Source organism: Mesoplodon mirus (assembly GCF_964341445.2).
Source record: "Mesoplodon mirus genome assembly, chromosome: 5".
NCBI lineage: Eukaryota > Metazoa > Chordata > Mammalia > Artiodactyla > Ziphiidae > Mesoplodon > Mesoplodon mirus.
Genome location: NC_138980.1, coordinates 68,711,542 through 68,735,089, shown reverse-complemented (window position 1 = coordinate 68,735,089; position 23,548 = coordinate 68,711,542). Strand labels below are relative to the sequence as shown.

The 23,548-nt window shown below is 46.4% G+C and overlaps 1 protein-coding gene across 2 annotated transcripts; it reads right to left on the bottom strand.

Annotated features, from left to right (window-relative positions):
- Window positions 1-309: 309 nt before the first annotated feature.
- GFRA3 (GDNF family receptor alpha 3) lies at window positions 310-22,874 on the bottom strand. Of its 2 annotated transcripts, none has more exons than XM_082623626.1 (8): window positions 22,613-22,874; window positions 15,187-15,474; window positions 10,239-10,331; window positions 8,600-8,912; window positions 7,027-7,130; window positions 6,723-6,857; window positions 6,225-6,313; window positions 310-623 (listed from the first exon to the last, which is right to left on the bottom strand). In XM_082623626.1, the coding sequence occupies exons 1-8, from the start codon at window positions 22,683-22,685 to the stop codon at window positions 546-548; spliced, it is 1,173 nt and encodes a 390-aa protein (XP_082479752.1). In that variant the 5' UTR covers window positions 22,686-22,874; the 3' UTR covers window positions 310-545. The 2 variants fall into 2 exon arrangements, with proteins under 2 accessions (XP_082479752.1, XP_082479751.1); XM_082623625.1 differs by lacking the exon at window positions 310-623 and adding an exon at window positions 5,189-6,010.
- Window positions 22,875-23,548: the final 674 nt, after the last annotated feature.

Below are 23,548 nucleotides of genomic sequence, written 5' to 3'. Positions count from 1 at the left end.
CAGTTGGGTGTGTCCCCAGAGGAGAACCCTCCCCCTGGACAGTGTGGTAAGGAGTTGAGTGACAGGAAGACCTGACAACACCTCCCCTCAAAGAACTTCAGTCACAGCAGACTACTTGTCATCCTCCCAGCACTCCCTGCCTTTTCTAGTCTGCATTTGCCCACTCTGACTTTTGGGGTGCCCTTCCCCCAATTTCTGCCTGATAAACCCTACTCATGCCAGGTCCAGTCCAAATACCTTCCCTTCAGGGCTTCCCTGGTGGCACAGTGGTTGAGAGTCCGCCTGCCAATGCAGGGGACACGGGTTCATGACCCGGTCCAGGAAGATCCCACCCGCAGAGCGGCTGGGCCCGTGAGCCGTGGCCGCTGGGCCTGCGCGTCTGGAGCCTGCACATCCGGAGCCTGTGCTCCGCAACGGAGAGGCCACAACAGTGAGAGCCCTGCATACCACAAAAACAAAATACAAACAAACAAAAAAACAAATACCTTCTCTTCTAGGAAGTCATGCTTGTAGCTTAAAAGAGCTCTCTGACCCCACACTCCTCATCACGGCCTCTGTTGAAATTTAGGTAGTGGCGTCTCACCCCAACACTGGACAGACGTGATGTGGATCAAAGGTTGCTCCTGGGAGTCAGGGAGATTGAGGTTTGATTCCTAGATCAGCCACTTGTTAGCCCTGTAACCTTGGACACGCTGCTTAGCTTTGCTATATCCCCTTGTAAAACAAGGAAAATAAAAGAGGATACTTCTGAAAAGTAAATGAGACAATGCTCTTTAAGCCATTAGCCTGGTGCTTGGCACACATTAAACTCTTAATAAATGTTAGTTATTATTATTGTCTCCTCCACCCCCACAACTCCCACAGTATGTCAGATAAGCCCTGACCAGCTCAGCACCTGAGGGTGGAATTTTATTGGACCAAGTCTCCCATGTGAACAGGCATCCTCCTGAGAGAAGCAAAGATGCTGAAAAGAGACTGGAATTTCTGAGAACCCAAGATTCCATGAGAGGAAATGAGAGTGAGAGCCTATGACTGTTGGTAAGATGGGCTATAGAGGCAAAGATGGAGGGTTATCAGCCAAGGAAGTGGCAGTGCTTTTGTTGGGGAGAACAAACCTTTTCTTCTACCCTCTTAGGGTCAGTAACTGGAGGCCTGTGAATTAAGCTAACAAAAAACATATTAACAGGAGATAAGGCACAATTTTTATTAATATTTACCTGCATGGGAGTTTACAGAAAAGAAGTGAAACTCATATAGGACTTGGGGTTAGACTAGGGGCCTTATATACCCTTTTAACAAAGGCTGGAGGGTTTGGGCCCCAAGGAACAATAAATTGTGCAGAAGTGACTAGGAAATATATGGGGGAAACTAATGGAAGATAAGGGCTATTTTAGTAAGGTCTGTCTATGCAAACTTATCTTGGTGTTGACTCCTCATCTTCATTTATGCCCCTTCAGGCACGTAAGGCGAGGGCACAGAACTCTCCCTGTTGGTTCTTAATTGCCTTCAGGTAAAAATAATCCTTATGCCAAAGTGGCATATTTTGGAGTGGCATATTCTGATCCCCTTCACTTTGCCTTACTCTTCAACTGCTGGGACCAGAAATCTATCAAGCCCCACAGCAGCAAAGCCTCCTTCTGCAGCCATAAAGAACCTCCATCTAGCTCTCAGGATGGTTCTCAGACCCAAAGGAGCCACAACAGGGCCTATGTTCCTACATTCCTATCCCTGAGGGCATCCAAGAAGGAAGCTCAGAGAAGACACTCCTAGACCAGGAAGGAAGCCACAAAAGAAGCAAAGCTGGGCTTCCCTGGTGGCGCAGTGGTTGAGAGTCCACCTGCCGATGCAGGGGACACGGGTTCATGCCCCGGTCTGGGAAGATCCCACATGCCACGGAGTGGCTGGGCCCGTGAGCCATGGCCGCTGAGCCTGCGCGTCCGGAGCCTGTGCTCCGCAACGGGAGAGGCCACAACAGTGAGAGGCCCACATACGCAAAAAAAAAAAAAAAAAAAAAAAGAAGCAAAGCTGGACCTTGGGTGATTAAGATCTACCTTAATTCCCTGCCAAGAGTCTATGCTCTTGGAGTCCTGCTGAGATACACTGCCTTCTCTGAGAACTGCCCTCCACTAACAGGCCTGGGGCCCTGTAATTACTTTAGTAGCATGTGGATCTATGTTTCTTTTACCCAACTGATAAGCCTGGGATGGACCCTTAACCCAGGAAAGCACAGACAATCAGATTTTCCATGAATTTGGAATTGGGATGGGAGGTCATTCAGTTGAAAATGCTGGCCCTGGAAGGTCATGCAAAGGAAGTAGGTCTATAGAGAGAATGAAGTAGATGGCCCAAGACGTCTAGGCCTTCAACAGACGGGGCTCAAGACTGGTTCCTGACTTTCCAGTCCTATCCCCGGCAAGGCCCAGCTGAACGTCCTGGGATTCAGCTGCATGACATTCCCTTTTTACTAAGTAATTTCAACGTTTCTGTTACTTGCAGCCAAAAGACCCTTGACTAAGACACTGACTGTCTCTGATTCCATGCCTGGTCCAAGGTCCCTCAGAGCCTGAGCTACAGACCCAGAGCTCTGGTTTCCATCCTGGAGTTCAGAGCTTGAATAGTGAGTCTCCCAGAAGCAGCCCCACCCAGAATTCAGCCCACAGTTGGAGGCAGAGCCAGCACCATCACTCACCACTGTTCCAGGGCAGGGAGCAGAATACATAGTCCCCACAGACCCCCTCCCAGAAGTAATAATAGTAATAGCTGCCATTTATTGATTGTTCATCCTGTATCAGGCACTATGCTAAGTGTTGTAATTATTTCCAGTCTTCAACAACCCTGATTGTTTTAAATATTTTTACTGTTATCTAATGTAAATATATGTGGAGATCAAAATGAGCATACATTCCTCATGCTTATAAGCTTTTATAGAAATAAGAAGTCAAAAAAATTACCAACCAAAGCCATTTAAATTGATATAAATATCAGTTGATAATGCTAATTTGTTTTTTTGACTGAAATTAAATTGCTGATGTTGTATTTATTAAAAACAAAGGCAAAACAAAAACTGCAACCCTTTAAGTACTCCTACTGGGATCCCTACTGGAGATGAGGAAATGGTGGCTCAGAGGGACAAAGAATATTTGCCAAGGTCAAACAGCTGAGTGTTAAAATCAACCAGGATAACTGAAAAGTCCCAAGTGCCTAAAGCTGAGGTCTATCTGCCAAAGTCCCGGGCTGCCCCTTCACCAAAATGGTAGCTCATGAATGCGCAGGGACAGACCTTGAAAAATACAGCCTGGAACAGAGCATTGCTAAGGTTTGTTGAATGAATACATGATTGAATGGGTGAATTGGAAGATAGTTGTTTAAAAGACAGTCTGCTCCAACCCGGCCATACAGAGACCTGTAATTCAGCGCTCTCTGCTTATCACTGCTGCCAGCAGCCTTTCCCACCTCATTACCCAGAAACTAGTCTAATGGCATTAACCATCCCAGCCAGCCAGGATACATTAAAAGCTTCAGTCCAGCCCCTGTGTGCCCCCACCCCGAGCCTTGGCTCTGGGCCCTAGGCTGGGAGAGTGGTCTGGTTGTTTACCAGGAATTTGGACCTTCTTCAGAGAAAAGCACAGATGACCTATTAGTCTAATTCAAGCACTTAGCAAGGAATGACTGTACCATTCACCCCACCCCCAGCCCCAGGATAATGGAGCCAAAGCAAATGGAGGGGCCTTGACGGTTCAGAGATCTTCTTGGGAGGGGAGGAAGGGGAAGGTCCACCCAGTGCTGCACTGAAGTTTGCAGGACAGCAGGTTGGCTGGGCACTTCCTGGGGCAGGGTGGGGTATGTGGATACAAGAACGTTTAGGGGGTGCTTTCCCTACTCTACCCACAACTCAGGCAGCTCTTCGGCACATGCTACCCCCAGTCACCTCCTCACTGCCTTAAGACTTGGCTCAGAGAAAAACAGGAAGAAAACCAAATACCCATCAATACAGAACTGGTTAAATAAACTATGTATGTAGGAATATGCATTCATACAAGTCCATGTTATGCAGCTGATAAAAAGGACGATGTATTCTGAGCTCTACTCATGGATGTTGAAAAGTGTCTGTGACTTACACTTTGATAAGCAGTCTCTGACCTCACATATATAAAATTATACATACCCATAGTTTCTCATGTGCACAGATGTACAGGGAGTAGTTTGGAAGTTTGAGAATGGGATTTTAAAGATTTTAATTTTCTTCTTTATAACTATCTGTATTGTCCAAATTCTCTACAAAAACCATATGCTGTAACTGCTAACTTTTTTGAGTTCTATTTATCAGGCACAATGCTTTCACATGGATTATCTCATTCCTTGTGAGGTAGGTGCTATACCTTTTCATGTTACAGATGTAGATAGTGAGCCCCAAAGAGGTTAAGCCCAAGGTCACGTAGCTAGTGAAGAATTAAATGAATTATGAATGTATTTGCACACAGTAGGGGCACAGTAGTACTTGGCACACAGTAGGGGCTCAGTAAAGCAGGGTTATTACAATTATTGTACAGTACTCATCACACTGCACTGTTCTTATTGACTGTCTTGTTAGTTCCCCTGCTCTGATGTGTAAAAGGCTTGAAAATAGGATCTGCAAATAGGATTACCTTGGAATCTCCCACACCCAGCACAGTGTCTTGGAGAGCCAGCACTTATCAGATGCTTTTAGAAAGAGTGAGTGAATGAATTAACAGACAAATTTCCACAGCCCTATAAATATATTTTCCCAACTACTTTGCATGGGTAACTGTTTCCTTATCCCAACTGGATTGCACATGAGTTCAAGAACCAGTCTCTCCTTTCCTCTGGCCCCCATTATGGTATGGAGCAGACTGATAACACAAGCAGGTGCTCAAATGCTGTGGTTGACTATGGACCCTCCCCCCTCAGCTGCTGTGGCAGATTCCAGGCAGCATGCTCAAAATGGCTGGAGCTGGAACAGGTACCTGGTCCACAGCCTCACATAAGTTATTTTTCTTCCAACTCCACGTCAAGTACACAGAGAGGCTGAGAGACTTGCCTGGGGGTCACATAGCATCTGGTGGCAGGGTTGCTGTGTCTCCTAGATCACCTGGCCTGTGCTCTTGTGTCTGTAACACCCCTAGTTCTATATAAATTCACAGTATGAGACAATGGGAAAAGAGAAAAGTTTTAAGTTAAAATGTTTAATCATGATCCAAGAGGCTAAGGGGACTTTGGGACAGTAGCAGGAAGAAAGCAAGGCCCATATGCTCCAGCTCGTGATGCTCAAATGTTCTGTAGGATCCCCGGGCAGGCAGTAGGTTCCCATTCCCCATTCAGAGGAGGAGACAAGGGGCCAAGAGTCTTGCTCCAGCTTTCCTCACCATGAGGAATGTCTTTCTAGGTTGCTTCAGAACACCCAGCCCTGCCTACCTGGAGAATGCAAGAGAGTGTGACTGATTTGTTAGAGCCTGGGTGATGCCGGTGGGCAGAAGAAAGGGGTAAGGAGAGAGCCTGGTAGAGCTGGACATCACCAGAAGATATGGCTAAAGTCCTAAGGAGGGGCAGCCTGAGTCAGAAGTAAAGGGAATGACTCTGGTGGTCCAGTGGTTAGAACTCCGAGCTTTCACTGCCAAGGGCCTAGTTCAATCCCTGGTCAGGGAACTAAGATCCCAAAAGCCAAGTGGCACGGCCAACAACGACAACAACAACAAAACAAAAAAAGACGTGAAGGGAATGAGAACTAGGCCAGTCAGCTTCTACTGTGGCCTAATCTGGAGTCGACTGGAGGTGTGGGGTGACGTCAGGGTTTCCATGTTATGTACCGAACCTCCTTGCTGTGCTGTCCTTTCCTCACCCCTTGCAGGCTGCAGGTCAGCTGGGTGTGGTAGAGGGGAAGAGGGCCCCCAGGGAAGTCCAGCTACCAGAGGCTCAGAAGCAGAATCAAGGTAAGTATACAGGAGAAAAGAGAGGGCACCCAGGGCTGTGGCCTCAGAGCAGGGTTTTTGTTCTGTGGAAAAAATAAAATGGAGTCAGCTCCACCCTTTTCACCACCTTAGCCTCAGTCAAGGCCTGTCCTCCTCCCCTGAGGTGTCTGCTAGAGGTCTAAAGTATTCATGACCACAAAGAGTTCACCCCCCCCATCCAATCTCTTGCTTGCTTTGTCTGGGTTTCCCCCAGCTGGTCCAGTAAAGGTAGGAGGGGTGTAACAGAGGAGGCCCTACCTGGCGTTCCATGATGGAAAAGGTAGAGGCTGTCCAGTCCTGGGAGAAGAGTTGGCTATGAAAACGCATCTTAGCTGCAATGGCCTCCACTGAGGAGAGGAGAGAAGGAAGACTGAAAGCAGGCAGATGTTGGAGATCTCTCAGGCTCCCAAAGAAGGAAAGGGAATGTCTCAGGGACCCTGGGATATGCAAGGGTGGGTGGGTGGCAGCTGGGAATGGGATATTATCTCATTCTGCTTGCTATTCCTTGAGCTGAAGAGTGTCCCTAGGGCCCAGGCAAGTGAAGAGGCAGCTTGGCCAGGGATGGGGGTGGGTCACTTATAGAATGGGAGAAGGCAGAAAGGCCCAGGTTGGGGAGATGTAAGCCTATGCTGAGGAGGGGGCTGCTCCATCTGCAGGAGATGGATGGAACCAGTGGACCACAGAACTGACCCTTTCCCTCTCCCTGGGTCAAGCTGAGCCAGCCACAGGGGCTGGGAGCAGGTGGAGAGCACTCACTGAGGCAGGGGTTTCGGGAGAAGGACTCTTCCAGCCTCTCACACTCCTCCTGCAGATTGCCACTGCCTCGGCAGGTGCAGCTTAAGGCAACACTGGCATTGACGTTGCTGACGAAGTTGGGAGTCATGGCAGTCCCTATGGGGTGAAAAGAGGATTGTCAGTGCCTGAGCCAACCCTACCTTCAGCTCCCATCCTCTCCCACCTGTCTCAGGACCACTCCATGGGGGTTCAGTCTCCAGAGCATTTTCACCCTCCCCCAGGCTGGCCAACCTGCAGGCTTCCTAAACATGCCCCCCAGCCTCACCAATCAGCCCCATGTATGCTCGCAGACATTTGGACTGCTCTGTTGCACAGGTCCCTAGGATGTCCATGGGATGGCAGTGGGTCTGAAAATCCGCCAGGCGCGATCTGGAAGAAGGGAAATTTTAAGAGTCCCTATTGATGGTCTGGCCTGCAGCCTTCACCTTGCCACAGTGTCACCTTGCTGCCCCTTTAGTTGAGATGCCCATCTTCATGCCAAATCTGCCTCAGCCTTTTTCCAGGAGGAAGCCTGGCCCATGGCTTCCTCCTCAGTGAAGCCTGCTCCTGTCACAATTAAATGCACCATCACCCCAGCCTCCACAGCATATCACTCTGAATTTGGGCTCCACAAGCCCTAATTATGAGATCTCAGGCAGTTTCTTTAGCCTCAATTTCCTTGACAGTAAATAGAGATGAAAATAACACTACCTTGTGGATTTTTGTGAGGATGAAGTAAGAGAATACATGTATAGCATTTAACACAGTGCCTGGTATACAGTGAGTGTTCAGTAAATGTTAGATATTATTATTTTTAACACTCATCCTACAATAGGTAAAGCTGGTTATCTTCAGGGGATGGAATTATGAGTATATTTTTGTGTGTATATTTGTGCACTTTTCCTTACATTTTGCCTTGTGTTAGATTGGTGGTTTACATATCTGTCATCCCCACTCAGCTGCAAACTCCTTGAAGGAAGGGACAGTATCTTAGTCATCTAGCCCAGCACTTATTATGTAACAGTAATAGTAATATTGGGTTGGCCAAAAAGTTCGTTCGGGTTTTTCCATTAAAAACCCAAACGAACTTTTTGGCCAACCCATAGCTCCCAGCATAATAACAGGCAGCATAACAGAGCCTCTAGGAGCACAGGCTCTAGGCCAGACTTCCTATGAAGGAAATCCAAACCTCATTAACAAACCTGACTTACTACCTAGGTGGATTTGAGCAAGTTATTTAAACTTTCTCTGCTGTGGTTTCTTCATTTGTAAACTGAGGATGATAAAAAAAATAGTAATAATAGCAACTATCTTATAGGGTTCTTGTGAAGCTTAGATAAATTAATAGATGTTAAGTACTTAAAATAGTACTTAGCCCATAGTAAGTAAGTACTCAGTAAGTGTTAGTATTATGATTTTTGAGAGCTCCATGTAATATCTTACAGAAGAGGAAGTGGGACTCAGAGAGGCAAAGTAACTCGCCCAAGGTTATACAGAGAACTAAGTGGTAGAACCAGGTTGCAAAACAAGGTTGGTGTCTGATTTTGTTTACCTGGCGAGAAAAAAGACTGGAAGGAAATGCTCCCCAAATTATGGTAGATTACCTCCAGGTGACAGGTTTTGAGTGATATTTTAACAGTTTTATATTTCCTAAAGTTTTTATACTCTCTATATAATTTTATTTTATTATATTTTATTTTTTTATAAAAGAGTTTCAGAAAGTATCCAGGGTAGCTACATGGTAAAGTCGGTTCATGGTGCCTTGCGGGGGGGAGGGTGGTTCAGACCCAGCCCTGCCCAGGAAGGAGGCGTCAAAGGAGTGGTGTCCACCCTGCCCGCCCGCACCCAGCACCCGGCACCTGCACAGTGGGTCGGACACGCATATGTGCCACAGCTCCAGGCAGTTGGGGGCCTCCGATGGCAGGGAGCAGCTGGGGGCGATGGTGTTGCGCCGGCGCTGCCCGCAACCCAGGTCGGTGGGCGCGCACGGGCACAGCAGCAGGCCCTGAGCGTGGGGCTCCGACGCCTTCTCGAAGAAGGAGCGCAGCTGCCTTTGGCAAGTGTGGCGCTGGCAGCGGGACCTGGAGCACGCCTCCCCATACGCCTTGCGCAGCCGGTCACACTTGTCATTAACAGTGCACATCATGGCGAACTTGAGGCAGAGGTCAGAGTCTGGGGGGAGAGGGGCACCAAGTCAGCAGTCCTCTCTGCAGACATGCAGCCCAGCCTCCCCAGGAATCCCGGCAACCCTCTGATTTCACAAGGACGGTAGTGGGAAGGCACTCCTGTCAGGGAGGACTGCCCCGAATAAGGCCTTTCCCTCTACCCACAAACAGTATCAGGTATTCGCGAGCCTCTCCCATCCTGCTCCTCTGTTTGTCTAGGTTTAAAAAAAAAAAAAAGCCATATACATCTAACCAAACCCTTTCCTCAATCCTATGCAATGAGTGAGATCCCATGGTGGATATTGTAACCAAGAGGCCCTACAACATTCTAAAGTACTTTCTGGGGAATTCCCTGGCAGTCCAGTGGTTAGGGCTCCCCACTTTCACTTCTGAGGGGTTGCATCCCTGGTAGGGGAACTAGGATCCTGCAATCCTCCTGGCGCAGAAAAGTACTTTCTGGATTGTCCACAGCAGATGCAACCAAATTCTACTTAGGATTTTGGTTCTGCATCTGTCTATTCTGCCCATAGACATTGATTGATGCATTTCATTGATTGATGCATGCATAAAACCCCCCATACTCTGAGTCTTGGGAAATTATGGTGATATTTCTATTAACAGAATATTCCAGCAGTCAGAACAATGGAGTAACTGGAATAGGTTATTCCCAGATTCCCTGTAACCTAGAGTTTGTAATACATAAACCTCTATGCTTTTCTCTCAAAATTCTAATACACAGTACTGACTGTACAACAAAGCTCACATCTTTCTCAAAAAGAGAGTGCATGTGTGTGTTCCTTTCCAATTAATACAACAGCCTCACTTTCCTGAAAAACATGCATCATAGTCCTTGCCAGACAGATGGCTCCCCACCCTGAGTCACCCCTGAGGAGTCACGCTCTCTCTCACCATTTTCCCTGCCCAACACCTCACCCATCCCATTAGAATGGCTGAAAACAAGCAATTTCCTAGTCTTCAGGGACAAAAAGCTACTTTCCTGGCTGCCTCGAATTAGGGTAAATACTCCATTTCAGCACTTTTTTTTCTGGGACTGCTGCCACTCCCACCAAAGCCTTTGTAGAGATCCACCTTTTGGAACCAGGGAGCTCTAATGGGCTCTCTTGGAATATCTCCCTAATAACTATTGCTCTGTGTTGACTCGTGAGACTAGATCATGCGGCAGAGCTCAGACTCTCACCCTGAGAGTGCTTCTTTAGATACCTGGCAAGCTAGAGCCCTCCCCCTTCATTCTCCCAGCTTGTGTTCCCCACCAGCCACCCTTCCCTCAGGGCCCAGGCCCTCCCATACCCCAGCCCCAGCTTGCCTTCCACACCTGGTTTGAGCATGTTCAGTTTGCTGAGATTCATTTTCCAGGGTTTTCTGGTCACTGTGTCTTCATAGGGAGAGACATCCAGCTTATAGTCACCTAGAGACAAAGGTAGGGAGCACCAGAATCCTGAGGATGGGGCTGGGGGTGGGAGCAGGAGGGGTTGAGGCTGCTGGAGAAAAAGAAAAGGCATAGTCTCTACCTAAATAGCTGCATGCTGGGCAGAGGAGAGAAGAAGAACAGGGCCATAAAGGTATAGGCTAGGCTTGACAAATAAACTGGGTTTAATGATAAGAATAATAAAGCTACTGTTTGTGGAGCACACTGTGTACTGGGCACTATGGTGCAAGTGGAAAAAAAATATATATATACATACAATTTCACTTAGTCTTCATAGAAGTCTTTGGGTAGGTAAAAGGAAACTGAGGATAAGAGAGGTTAATTCACTTGCTCAAGTTCACGTAAGCTAGTAAATGGAGCCAGGATTTGAAACCTGGATTACCTGACTTCAGAGTCTCTGCTCCTAACTACTACAAGTATCGCCTGTGGGCACATAAGCAGGCAAGGGGACTCTGTCTTGTTTTCTCTTGCTATTGGAGAAGGGGCAGTGGTGGACTCTGTTCCAGCCTGACCACTTGGCTATGGAGATGCATTGCATGCTGAGGTCATGCAAATGAGACTAGATCTGGAACTGAACCTGACTGAGAAAAGCAGAGAAGGGAGAGAAATGATCTGAAAGGAAACACATCTCTTTCAAACACCCCATGGGGCTGTGGGCTCCTTAAGACCTTATAAAATCACTAGGTCTTACAAAATCACTGCACACACGACATTGTTAACCAACTATACTTCAGTTAAAAAAACAAGATGACTGCATAGCTCATACACATGGTAGGTGCTCAATAAATGTTGAAGACAGAGGTGAGCTTGCAGGGATGTCACCCAATAGGCCTTTGTGAATATGTCTTTAGGCGGGAAGGGATATAGATGATATCAAGCAAACAGGAAAGGATGGTTTGGATGCTTGGGAAGACCTGGGAGCTCCCAAGGAAAAAGAGGGGGAGACAAGAGGATTCAGGGAGAAGTCTCAGTGGAAGTTCTAAAAGAGAAGTGATTAGGGTGAGGAGTGGAAATCAGGGAACAAGGAGAGTTTGTTTCCAATTGCTTGCTGTGGGAGGATAATACAACCTCACCTGTTGCCTTGTGACTTTTAGGCCCCCTATGAGAGGACTGTACTTTCCCACGCTACTGTAAGTCTTGGCCATGTGACTTGCTTTGGCCTGTGGATTGTGAGCTAAAGAGGCATAATCACCTCTAAGTTTCAAGAACTAACATGTGGTGCTGCTTGGCTCTTTTCCGTCTACCATCCTGGATCCTCAAATGAAGAAGACAAGTGGAGTAAAGACAAAGCCAACTCATGGGACTTCCCTGGTGGTGCAGTGGTTAAGAATCCTCCTGCCAATGCAGGGGACACGGGTTCGATTCCTGGTCCAGGAAGGTCCCAAGTGCCGTGGAGCAACTAAGCCTGTGAGCCACAACTACTGAGCCTGTGCTCTAGAGCCCGCGAGCCACAACCACTGAAGCCTGCATGCCTAGAGCCCGTGCTCCGCAACAAGAGAAGCCAGAGCAATGAGAAGCCTGCGCACCGCAACGAAGACCCAACGCAGCCCTAAATAAATAAATAAATAACAAAATTGTCCTCCAAAGCCAACTCATGGAAGCCCACAGCAGATGTGTAACATGAACAAAAGATATATTTTTGTTGGTGAAAGCCAGGGATTTGGGGTTGGTTGCATAATTTAGCAAATTCTTATTAAAAATGTAATTGGCCATATAATGGAATCTAAAAAAATAAAATGGTTCTGATATGCCTAGGGGCAGGACAGGAATAAAGACGCAGACATAGAGAGTGGACTTGAGGACACGGGGAGGAGGAAGGGTAATCTGTGATGCAGTGAGAGAGTAGCATTGACATATATACACTACCAAATGTAAAATAGATAGCTAGTGGGAAGCAGCTGCATAGCACAGGGAGATCAGCTCGGTGCTTTGTGACCACCTAGAGGGGTGGGAAAGGGAGGGTGGGAGGGAGGGAGATGCAAGAGGGAAGAGATATGGGGATATATGTATACATATAGCTGATTCACTTTGTTATACAGCAGAAACTAACATAACATTGTAAAGCAATTATACTCCAATAAAGATGTTAAAAAATGTAATTGGTATCTAGAAATGGAGTGCTGAAGTAACAAAAAAAGATCTAAAATAAGTGGTATTGGCTTTGGGACTAGGTAGTGGGTGGTGAATAAGCTGTTACTGGGGGCTGGGAAGATGGCAGCCCTCATTATGCAGTGGCAAAGCATTTGGTAAAATCGTTGCCTGCAATAACGTGGAAGGAAGATGATGTACTGAGTAAGCTTGTGCTTTAAGGGGAAGAAGCTGAGAAGCTGAAGATTACTAATATGTCCTGATTGCTGATAGCCACACTTGGCATGGTACTACGAGAAAGATATAAGCTCAGAGAACTGACCAGTTTACACACAGAGAGGAAACAGAAAAGAAAGAATACAGAAATTCTAGGATCTGCAAAATTAAGAAATGCAACTCCTTCTCATATTGAAAAATGCGTTGAGTAATAAGGTCAATTACAACTCAGCCTTGGGCCAAAGACCAATTCAAGTTTGTGGCTATCATGCCCTTTGTAGAGATCTCTCACTGATTAAGACAGTATCCGATAAATCCTGCCTGTTGGACAAATGTTCTCAGGGAAAAAAGACTAAGATAGTGGCTCTCCCACAGAAGCTTGATAAGGGCAAGGTACCTCTAATTAGGTCTCAAAAGAGATGTATGTCTTGAAAGGGATTATAGGAAAGGCTACTGGCACATGAGGTGACAGAAATCAGACATAAAATGCAATTATGTTTTGAGAGAGTTGTACTGCTAAGAGCCACCAGCCTGGATTAAAAGAGACTCTTAACTATTTGAGACTTAAGATGCTCCAACATTCCTCAGGTAGGAAGCAAGTGGAGAATGCTACTCAGTCCCTAAGGAGGTCACAGTCTCCAATGCCCTTTCCAGATGTAGCCCAAGAAAATAATGGAAAACAAAGGACCCTCCAGGGGGCTGGGAAACTCCTGGGCTTTTGCTCCTCAATGAGCAAAAGTAGGGCTTTTGCTATGAATCGACGTCTACTGTGTGCTTCCCATTACTCCTCTTTCTACCTGAGAGTTTGTTGTGCTTCTCCTGTCCCCATTCCATTACTATATATTGAGTATAGATGGGAAGCGGATGACTTTTTAAAAAAATTTATTTATTTATCTGTATTTTTGGCTGTGTTGGGTCTTCATTGCTGTGTGCGGGCTTTCTCTAGTTGCAGCGAGCGGGGGCTACTCTTCATTGCAGTGCACGGGCTTCTCATTGTCGTGGCTTCTCTTGTTGCAGAGCATGGGCTCTAGGCGCACGGGCTTCAGTAGTTGTGGCACACGGGCTCTAGAGTGCAGGCCCAGTAGTTGTGGCGCACGGGCTTAGTTGCGCTGCGGCATGTGGGATCTTCCTGGACCAGGGCTCGAACCCCTATCCCCTGCATTGGCAGGTGGATTCTTAACCATTGTGCCACCAAGGAAGCCCAGCAGATGACTTTTTAGTGCATAGGTTTCTAAATTAAGAGAAACCACATCCAGACCTGATATAGAAATTATCACAAGATCCTAGACTTGGAGCCTGATGTCCTGCTTAGATGGAATTCTTAGGCACCTTCCTTAGAAAGTGAGTAGGTATATTTTGCTTGTGAAAGGGAGGGAAATGAATGTTTTGACCAACTGGTGGATTATGGTAGATTGCATTATTGTTTACAATTATTTTTGTCCTCCCTGTAAGACTATACATCCTCATTTATTGCCATGTGATTTTCAGTGTCCCCTGTGGGAGGAGTATACTTCCCCTTCCCCATGATGTCAGGTTTGACCACGTGATTTGCTTTGTCAATAGAATGTGAGCAGAAGTATTTTATGTAACATCTGAGCAGAAGCTTTTAAAGGCATCAAATGGTTCTGCCATTGCTCATTTCCCTCTGCCACGAGAAGGGAACATACCAGATAGAGGCTGTACTGGATCCCAGAATGAAGAGGACACATGACACAGCCAAGACAGAACATGAGCAAGAACTTAACCTTTGTTTTACAAGACCATGTTGTGTTACTGCAGCACAGTCTAGTAAAAGCTGACTGATACGGAAAGGGATCTCCAGAGTCAGAGGAAGCTCCTCTCTTTGGCTCTTCCAGTGCCTTCCGTCTTTTATCATCTCTTGTCTGGTTAATGAATATCCTCTCTGTTAAAGGCTGGACCAGGACACTGCCTCCCAGTCTCTCTGAACCTATGGATTATGTTGTATTTGCAGCCTGTTTATGAGTTAAGACCATTTCCCTCCATTTCCTCTCCATATCCGTCTGTTCCAGGAGCTCCCCATGTTGGGCCTTAGTCTGGTTCAGAGACCTTCCAAGAGGCAGCTACATGTTTCCAGATAAAAAAAAGGGGGAAGGACTTCCCAGGTGGCGCAGTGGATGAGAGTCCGCCTGCCGATGCAGGGGACATGGGTTCGTGCCCTGGTCTGGGAGGATCCCACATGCCGCGGAGCGGCTGGGCCCGTGAGCCATGGCCGCTGAGCCTGCGCGTCCGGAGCCTGTGCTCTGCAATGGGAGAGGCCACAACAGCAAGAGGCCCGCGTACCGCAAAAAAAAAAAAAAGGGTGGGGGGAAGTAGTGAGAAGGGAGGGCAGTACTGTGGGGCCCAAAAGCATACTGCCAATTCCTCCTTCCATTTCTTACTGACGTCAAATGCAGAGCTTCATTATCATCCCTGTCAGAATCTACCATGTGGCCCATATCCAGCAGGATTAAAAAACAACTCCCAAGAGCCATCTTCCCTAGCTTAGCCCACTCTAGGATGGGGGCCTCACCAAGGCTACGGGCAGGGTGAATGGTCCAGTAGATGTCCAGGCAGGTAGCTTGGTTCTTCATGCGCCGATGGCATGTGCAGCTCATCAGAGAGCTATTCCTGAGTTGCTGTGCTGCCTCCATGCAGTCATCAGGGACTGAAGGCTTCTCTGCAGGTGATGAGGTGCTTATACTAGAGGCACAGGAATTCAAGTAGTGGTAGGTAGCACTGCAAGTGGGATCAGCCTGGCACTTCCTCCTGGCCTGGATACAGCTGTTCATGAGCCGGCCTTCTGTGGGGAGGTGGTCCCCTATGGAGGGAGAGAGACCAAGTGAGGCTCACATAAGGTCAGAGTAGCTGTCTGGGAGAACCTAGTCATAAGCTAGGGTGGGGGGATTCTGGATGAAATCTTTAGCAGGAATGTCTTGGGGCGGCATAAAGGCCTTTAGCGGGGAGAAAGAAGTCCAGTAGGAGTAGAGGGTCTGCAGCTGTCACAATCTGGACAGAAGAGATCAGGCTCAGGAAGAGGTGGGGGTTTGATGAAGACAAGCTGCTAAGCCTCCTGGGAGGGGGAGGGGAACATTATTTGAAGCTGAGCCTGATGGCCCAGCCAGGCACTGGGAAGAGGGCCCTGAGCAGAGCTATGCCATGGACAGGGACAGCATCATAACCAGAGAGTTGAGAATGTGCATGGGAGTGCTAAATGACAGTTATTAACAACTCTGAGTCTTCCATTAAAAGTCACTTAAGGGGGGCTTCCCTGGTGGTGCAGTGGTTGAGAGTCCGCCTGCTGATGCAGGGGACATGGGTTCGTGCCCTGGTCTGGGAAGATCCCACATGCTGCGGAGTGGCTAGGCCCGTGAGCCATGGCCGCTGAGCCTGCACGTCCGGAGCCTGTACTCCGCAACGGGAGAGGCCACAACAGTGAGAGGCCCGCGTACCGCCAAAAAAAAAAAAAGTCACTTAAAGGGAATTCTCTGGCGGTCCAGTGGTTAGGACTCGGCACTTTCACTGCCGGGGCCCAGGCTCGATCCGTGGTCAGGGAATGAAAATCCTACAAGCCGCACAGCGCGGCAAAAAAAAAAAAAGTCACTTAAAAATACCTTACAGTGGGAACTGGTTGGGGTTGGGGTGGGGGGCTTTTATAGATTCTGTCACTCACTCAGGAATATCAAGGTTGGTTATAGTTCAGCTCTGGAGAAAGGCCCTGCACCCTAGGACTTAGGGTCCCTATCAAGTGGTAATAGCACACCATCATCCCCCAGTTTTTCAAGGCAGAACATCTAGGAGTCATTCTGAGTTCTTCTCTTTCCTTCACATTCTATGTCCAATCCAATAAGTCCTGTCAACTCCACTACATATCTGGAATCTGTCCACTTCTCTCCACATCTATCACCACCTCCTTAGCTCAAGCCACCATCAACTCTTGTCTGAACTAGTTGAGAGCCCTTATTGGTCTCAGTGATTCCACCTTCCAAATTCATTCTACCATACCATTCAGCCATCTTTTTTTGTTTTCCAGCTTTATGGAGATATAATTGACATACAACATTGTTTAAGCTTTAGGTATACAACATGATGATTTATGTATATATTGTAAAATGTTACCACAATAAGATTAGATGTGTTAACAATAAGGTGCGTTAAAATGAACACATCCTTCACTTCACATAATTACCTTTCTTTTTGTTGTTGCATTCATCTTTCTTAAGAATTTTTTTAGGTTGGAAAACATTTTTATTGGGGTAAAATTCATGCCTGGTGATCATTCTGAAATGTATAGAAATAGCAAATCACTATGTTGTACACCAAGAACATAGTACTGTAGGTCAATTATACTTCAAAAACAAACTCATAGGAAAATAAATAAGATTTGCAGTTACCAGAGGCAGAGGGTAGGGAGGGAGAACTGGATGAAGGTAGTCAAAAGGTACAACCTTTATTTATTTATTTAAATATCTTTATTGGAGTATAATTGCTTTACAATGGTGTGTTAGTTTTTGCTTTATAACAAAGTGAATCAGTTATACATATACATATGTTCCCATATCTCTTCCCTCTTGCGTCTCCCTCCCTCCCACCCTCCCTTTCCCACCCCTCTAGGTGGTCACAAAGCACCGAGCTGATCTCCCTGTGCTATGCGGCTGCTTCCCACTAGCTATCTGTTTTACGTTTGGTAGTGTATATATGTCCATGCCACTCTCTCACTTTGTCCCAGCTTACCCTTCCCCCTCCCCGTATCCTCAAGTCCATTCTCTAGTAGGTCTGTGTCTTTATTCCCGTCTTACCCTAGGTTCTTCATGACCTTTATTTTTCCTTAGATTCCATATATATGTGTTAGCATACGGTATTTGTTTTTCTCTTTCTGACTTACTTCACTCTGTATGACAGACTCTAGGTCCATCCACCTCACTACAAATAACTCAATTTTGTTTCTTTTTATACACACTTTATTTTAAAAAAGAAAAAGAGAAAGAAAAAAATTCATGCAACATAAAATTAATTATCTTAAAGGGTACAGTTAAATGGCATTTAGTACATTCACCATGCTATACAACCATCACTTCTAATTCCAATTCATTTTCATCACCCTAATAGGAAGCCCATACCCATTAAACAGTCACTCTCCATTCTCCCTTTCCCCTAGTCTCTGGCAACCACTAGTCTGCTTTCTGTCTCTACACATTTACCTATTCTAGTATTTCATGTAAATAGAACCATAAAATATATACTCTTTTGTATCTAGCTTCTTTCACCTAACGTGCTGTTTTCAAGGTTCATCCACATTGTGGCATATATCAATATTTCATTCTTTCTTATGAATAATATTTCATTGCATGGATATACCATATTTTGTTTACCTAAACGTTAGTTGATGTACATTTGGGTTGTTTCCACCTTTTGGTTATTGTGAACAGTGCTAAGTGAAGAATCATGTACAAGTATTTCCTTGAATACCTGTATTCATTTCTCTTGGGTGTATACACAGGAGTGGAATTGCTGGGTCATATGTAATTCTATGTTTAACTTTTTGATGAACCACCAAATTGTTTTCCACAGTGGCTGCCCCGTTTTACATTCCTACTAGCAATGCATGAGGGTGGTTCCAATTTCTCTACATACTTGCCAACTCGTGTTTTCTGTTTTTTGCTCTGTTTTTATAGCCATCCTGTGGGTGTGAGGTAGTATCTCACTGTGGTTTTCACTTGCATTTCTCTAATAACTAATGATATTGAGCATATTTTCATGTGTTTGTTAGCCATTTGTATATCATGTTTGGTAATAAATTAATTAAAGTATAACATATAGAAAAATACATAAATCAAAAATATATAGTTTAATTTCAAATTATATACACCTGTGTAACCAGATCTCCAGGTAAAGAACCAGAACATTACCAGCACCCCAGAAGCCATCTGCCAGTCACCATCTTCCCAACGAAGCAAATATAATACAATATCCTGATTTCTAACATTAGCAATTTGTTTTGCCTGTTTTTCAATCATACAACATGTGCTTTTGGTGTTTTGGCTTCTTTTGCTCAATATTACGTTTCTGAAATTCACCCACACTGATAAGTATAGTTGTAAACAGCTTATTTTCACTGCTATATAGCAATCCATTGTGTGAATATAACATAATTCTAATACTGACTAGCATTATATGGGATCATCTCTTAAAAAGTGTAAATCAGGACTTCCTGGGTGGCGCAGTGGTTGAGAGTCCGCCTGCCAATGCAGGGAACGCGGGTTCGTGCCCCGGTCCGGGAAGATCCCACATGCCACGGAGCGGCTAGGCCCGTGAGCCATGGCCGCTGAGCCTGTGCGTCCGGAGCCTGTGCTCTGCAACAGGAGAGGCCACAACAGTGAGAGGCCCGCATACCGCAAAAAAAAAAAAGTGTAAATTGGATGATCTCATTTCTCTGCTTAAATCCCTCCAACAGCTTCCATTGAACTTAGGTTAAGATCTAGTTTATGTGCCTTGGTTTACAAAGCCTTGTAAAGACCTGGTCCCTGCCCACCTCTCTAATCTTACCTCCTAGCTCTCTCTTCCTCTCCCACTTCCCTCCATCTACACTGGCCTTCTTTCTGTTTTGAATGCTCTTCCAGCTGATCTTCACATGGCTGGGCCCTTCTGGTCATTCAGTGTCATCTCACAAAGGCCATCCCCAACCAACCAATGTAAAATAGCCCCCCAGCTACTCTAACACACTGTTGTTCCAATTCTCTGCATAGCACTTATCACCACTTGATATTTTTTTACTTCATTTTTTATTATCTCCCCAGCTAGACTTCCATGTCTATCTTATCACTACTCCGTTGCCAGTGCCTAGAACAGGGCTTGTTCTTTGTAAGCTCCTACTAATATTTAAAAAATGACCACATAACAGAGACATTTTATGAGCCACCCTGATAACGTCCCTGGGCCCCTTCTCTCTACTTATAATCAAAGAGTCCCAAAATTAGGAGGGGCCTCTGAGTTTAGGTAGTCCAACCTTCTCTTCCAATCACATAATAATCAATTAGATTACTTATTAAAATGCAGATTTCTGAGCCCTAGCACGAACTACCAAAGCAGAACCTCTGGTGATAAAGCCTGGGAATCTGAATTTTAGTAAGTTTACTGGAGAGAATGATGTAACCTAAAGTTTGAGAATTGGTGCCATATCCAATGTGTAAAAAAAGACAGGATCAGTAGTACTGATTTTTCCTTTTGCTTCAGGTTCCAATATGCCTCAGCATGGCATTATTACTCTTTTAATTTAAAATTTTGGTATTTTGTTCATAATGTATTTTTGGTATTAATTTTGATTTTTTAAAAGGGGGTTGGATTAAACCAGAGTTTCTCAATGCACGGGACAGGGAAGAGAGAGGATGGGCCCCTTTTGGGGGTGTATCAGAATTTCCAAAGGGAATGTGTGGTTCAAAAAAGCATATTTACAGACCTACTAGAGAATGGACTTGAGGATACAGGGAGGGGGAAGGGTAAGCTGGGACAAAGTGAGAGAGTGGCATGGACATATATACACTACCAAACGTAAAACAGATAGCTAGCAGGAAGCAGCCGCATAGCACAGGGAGATCAGCTCGGTGCTTTGTGACCACCTAGAGGGGTGGGAAAGGGAGGGTGGGAGGGAGGGAGATGCAAGAGGGAAGAGATATGGGGATATATGTATATGTATAACTGATTCACTTTGTTATAAAGCAGAAACTAACACACCATTGTAAAGCAATTATACTCCAATAAAGATGTTCAAAAAATCACATAAAAAAAGCATATTTGACAATTTCATATGTGGAAGATGAACAAAAAAACTTTTTTTAATGCAACTAGTTTTTCTATTAAACTTTTTATTTTATATTGGAGTATAGTTGATTAACAATGTGTTTGTTTCAGGTGAACAGCAAAGTGATTCAGTTATATATATACATGTATCTATTCTTTTTCAAATTCTTTTCCCATTTAGGCTGTTAAATAATATTGAGCAGAGTTCCCTGTGCTAATACAGCAGGTCCTTGTTGGTTATCCATTTTAAATATAGCAGTGTGCACATGTCAATCCCAAACTCCCTAACTATTCCTCCCTCCAACCCTTCCCACCTGCTAACCGTAAGTTCGTTCTCTAAGTCTATGAGTCTGTTTCTGTTCTGTAAGTTCATTTGTATCATTTAAAAATTCTGAAATTTCAAATTTTATCTAAGGAAGACATGAGATTTTTATTTTTATCAAGAAGGGGACATAGGGCCTCCCTGGTGGCGCAGTGGTTGAGAGTCCGCCTGCCGATGCAGGGGATACGGGTTCGTGCCCCGGTCTGGGAGGATCCCATATGCCGCGGAGCGGCTGGGCCCGTGAGCCATGGCCGCTGGGCCTGCGCATCCGGAGCCTGTGCTCCGCAACGGGAGAGGCCACAACAGTGAGAGGCCCGCATACCGCAAAAAGAAAAAAAAAAAAAAAGAAGGGGACATGGATTTAAACAGTTTGAGAAATGCTGAATGTTTAAGATGTTACTTCTGGTAGGTACCCAGAAAGTGCTTGCTTTAAGAAACGTAGCAGGTCCAAGTCTCATTGCTTTAACTGGACTAAATATTGAGTCGTAACAATTTTCAAAAGTAAACCTCTCTCATTTCTAAGCTGACAGTTCACCAAGTCTGAGTAGTAGTAGATTTAAGGGCATTGCAGCTCAACAAAAGAAGGTGGGGGTCATGTTAAGTTTCATCATTAACAGGTGGTAACTTGTTCCACTAAATGGTCATGAGGAAGGTATTTAAAGTTTACACCTGATCCTGACATACAGCCATACTGTTAGGGTTAGTGAAATTTCCTGGGCAGTCCAATCAGATCGGTAATGTCTTGCTGCTCTGATTTACTAATGAAGTCAGTCTGGACAGACTAGTACTTTCCTTCCTTCCTTCCATATCTGTCTCTCAGCCAAGATTGCACTTCTGCAGTCCTACTTTGTGGGCTGAGGTCATGTGTAGATATGTGGTCTCTGACTCACGATTCCCTCCAGGCAGGCTCTGGACAGGAGCCCCACAATGAGATTCCATGCACCCATCCCACTCCCAAAGGCCATGTGCATGCTCCTTGGGGGAATGGCATAGTTCTAAAACCCGGCCTTTAACTATGTATTCCACAAAACAACCTATTGTGGATTTATAACAGGGCAAGGCACTGTGCTGGGCAGCTTGCACGTTAAGGCCATCTTGCCCACTAGTGAGTTTTCCACTCCAATTTAAATAATAATAAAGTATATCCTGAAGAGGGGGTTTGTTGATGGTGAGCAATACTCTCAACCACACAACCAAATAATGATGTTGGCAAGTTCTGGGAAGCAGTTTTCAATCTTAATTTGTGACGTCAGTTGTGTTTGTTTGTTTGTTTTTTCCGTGAAAGTGCAGAGTGCTAACCACTGGACGGCCAGGGAGTTCCCAATGACAAGTCAGTCCTAACAAAAACTTCTCCAGCTTCACCTGTACCTAGTATCCACTTCCGCAGTCCTTACATGGGGTGGAAGAGGTGAAGCCCATGTGGAGCAAAAGGCAGTCCTGCTTCTGACTCTCCCCGCCCCCTAGAGATGCTGTAGTGATAGTGGCCTGGCTGCTGGCTGTTCTGTGACTGTACAGATGCACTTCAAAAGGGGGAAGAGGGGGAACGAGGAGCGAAGAGGTGCTTGGGTGCCCTGGTCATGGCTGGCACTCAATCTACAAGTTCAGTCACTGGACTAGGCGTGGAACCCAGCCCCTTCCTGACACCCTGGGCTTCCTCCTCCAGTTCCCCAGGCTCGGACAGACGGACGCCCCGCACCAGGGAGCAGTGTGGGGCCTGAGACCTCTCTGGGCACTTGTGCCGGTACGTGTGCCCACCTACACGGTCACCACCACCACCCCAGCCCCCGCCCCCTCCCGCCCCAGCCTGAGTGGACTCCGCGGACGCACAGACGACACTCACCCGCTCGGAGAAGCAGCGGCAGCAGCAGCAGGAGCGCAGGCAGCAGCGGTCGTGGGCTCGGGGGGTGCGCCATTGGCGGGGTGCGCACGACGACTGTCGGCGCCCCAGGGCGCTCTGCCTGCACCAGGCGCGGCGTGCCCTCTCCCCTCGTGCTGGAGCTCTGCGAGCGGGGCTCCTCCGCCGGCACCTCCCACCACCGCCTCCCGCCCCGCCTCGCGCGTGCGGCGCCAACACGCTCCCACCAGGGTCCCGGGCGCCGCCCTCCAACTCCGAACCACGCACCACGCCGACTCTCCTCCTAGACCGGCAAGGCGGGGGTGAGGGCGAGCGAGGGCACGCGCCCCGGAGTGGCCGGTCTTTGGCTCTGAAGAGTGCTCCACCCCAGCCGGCCCACATGCTGTCGGCCGCCAACTTCGTTTAGAGGAGGACTTCTACCCAAGACAGTGTGGAAGCTGTCGATGGAAACTCGCCATCTCTGGGGTCCAGATATTTATTTTTAATAAAAAAGCATCCTGTCTCACTTTCCGGAATCCCCTCTACCACCAAGGAACAACCAACCCAAATGAAATAACAAAACTTGAACAAACGCACAAGGGCACTTGCGTTTCAAGTAAATTTTTTTTTAGAATTTGCACATCTGTGATTTCATTTCGCCTCGTAAATATCTTCAAGGGTGAGATTCGGTTGTTGTTATTAACCCCAAGATTCTGCAAAGATGGGTCCCAGACAGGTGAAATGGCTTTGCTGGGAACAAACCTGAGGCCAGATCCCAGGACCTTTGCTAGACTAGACTCCTCCAAAATTTAGCCCCTTCAGTGTCATGAGGGAGGATGGAAGGATCAAACTTCCCTCAGACTAAATTGTAGAGATCTCCCTGGACAAAAGATCACTGAGAAAGGTGGCTAGAGAGACCATTTAGGGGCCTCATCATTTTCA

Excerpts from the sequence above, each read along its gene's own strand:
- GFRA3 (XM_082623625.1), bottom strand. The coding sequence starts at position 22,685 with ATGGCGCACCCCCCGAGCCCACGACCGCTGCTGCCTGCGCTCCTGCTG. Across the intron at positions 10,332-15,186 it reads TCACCCTGCCCGTAGCCTTG|GTGACTATAAGCTGGATGTC; the intron begins GTGAGGCCCCCA and ends CTTTGTCTCTAG. Across the intron at positions 6,314-6,722 it reads CTCCCGAAACCCCTGCCTCA|TGGAGGCCATTGCAGCTAAG; the intron begins GTGAGTGCTCTC and ends TCCTCTCCTCAG.